At 40.3% G+C, this 1,326-nt stretch overlaps 1 protein-coding gene across 3 annotated transcripts in view; it reads right to left on the bottom strand.

Moving 5' to 3' along the window:
* Positions 1-1,326, bottom strand: part of slc5a5 (solute carrier family 5 member 5) — a 24,466-nt gene that overhangs the window by 9,947 nt on the left and 13,193 nt on the right. For all 3 annotated transcript variants that reach the window (XM_015019584.1, XM_015019578.1, XM_015019591.1), the window contains 3 exons: positions 858-1,272; positions 411-476; positions 240-291 (listed from right to left, as the gene is read on the bottom strand). In XM_015019584.1, coding sequence (XP_014875070.1) covers positions 240-291; positions 411-476; positions 858-1,214 — 475 coding nt within the window. In that variant the 5' untranslated portion in view covers positions 1,215-1,272. The remainder of the gene's footprint in view (positions 1-239; positions 292-410; positions 477-857; positions 1,273-1,326) is intronic.

The following is a 1,326-nucleotide window of genomic DNA, read 5'->3' as shown; positions in this document are numbered from 1 at the left end:
TGAAATTAATGGTTTAAAACTTAAAACTTCACTGCAACAAGTTTCTGGTTTAAATATATATATATATATATATATATATATATATATATATATATATATATATATATATATATATATATATATATACATACTAATATCAAAATCCATTGAAAAAAAATGCTAAAACTATGAGATTTCTAAATGAATCAGTGAGAACGTTCCCTCTTTTCTTCCACGCAAAGCAAATTTCACTCTCGTACCTTGATTTAAGATCAAGGCTGGTGCATAGATGACAATCCCAGTGTAAAGCAGCTGAGGAAAGAGAAACACATTACAAGCAAATCTTCGAAGGCAAGTGAATCTGAGCATTCTCGGATAGAATGTGTGACATTCTGCTCAGGAGCATTGAAATGTGAGAGTGCTGCCCCTACCGTTGCAAGAATAAACTGGACGCTTCCCAGCAGCTGCATCCCTCTGCCAAACCTCATCTCTAGATACTGTGACGGGCAGATGGTTGGAGTCAGAACATCACAGGGTAACACACATCCTTCATCTTTCCTCACCTCACATATTAAGTTGTGTTGATGAGCAACAGGGGAATCTAATCAGCTGGACTTTAATCAGAGATATCGTAGCCCTATATCTTTTCTGTAATTTAATACTTTTTAAAACTGGAAAATCAGGATATACATTGGAGCCGTTTGAAATAAGAACACAAAATAAGTTATTTGGTTCATAGTCACAAGGAAAAAAAATACATACAAAATGTTAATCCTCTTGTGTAACATTCAGTTCTTGTTACTCTGGCCAACCTTACAGCACATTCCTGTTCACTTTATGAAATGACTAGTGCAAAGAAAGTGGAGGCTCATTGTGACCTGGTTGGTGCTGGTGATGCCCAGTCGAAAGAAAACTGGCAGGAACAGGTAAGCTGTCAGCAGGGAGTTGATGCTTTGTCCGAGGCACATGTAGAGGAATTTGAAGCCATAGCGAAATCCCTCTGAGGGAACACCCAGGACCTGGACAGCTGACATGAAGCTGGCACAGAGCGACAGACCAACAGGCACAGCCGGCATGCTCCGACCTCCGGTGAAGAAGGCCTCTGCAGTTGCATCCCTTCGCTGTTTTTTCAGAGCCTGAAAAAGCCCAATCGCCATGGAAACTGACAACATAGCAGCAAAGACGGCGTAGTCAGCCAGAGCAAACCCTGGATTACTGTCAACGTTTTTCTCCATTGCTGAATTTGGATCTTTCTGTCTTTAAGTCTCTTCTGAATCCAGATGTTCAGTTGATCTGTCAGAGGAAGCCACACAAAAACAGAAGCATGTCAGTAAGTTGTGTTGATGG

This window comes from Poecilia latipinna, unplaced genomic scaffold (assembly GCF_001443285.1).
Source record: "Poecilia latipinna isolate Pla-1442-1.1 unplaced genomic scaffold, P_latipinna-1.0 Scaffold81, whole genome shotgun sequence".
In the NCBI taxonomy this organism is placed as follows: Eukaryota; Metazoa; Chordata; class Actinopteri; order Cyprinodontiformes; family Poeciliidae; genus Poecilia; species Poecilia latipinna.
Note: the sequence above shows the minus strand (reverse complement) of the source record. Positions and strands in the feature narration are given on the sequence as shown.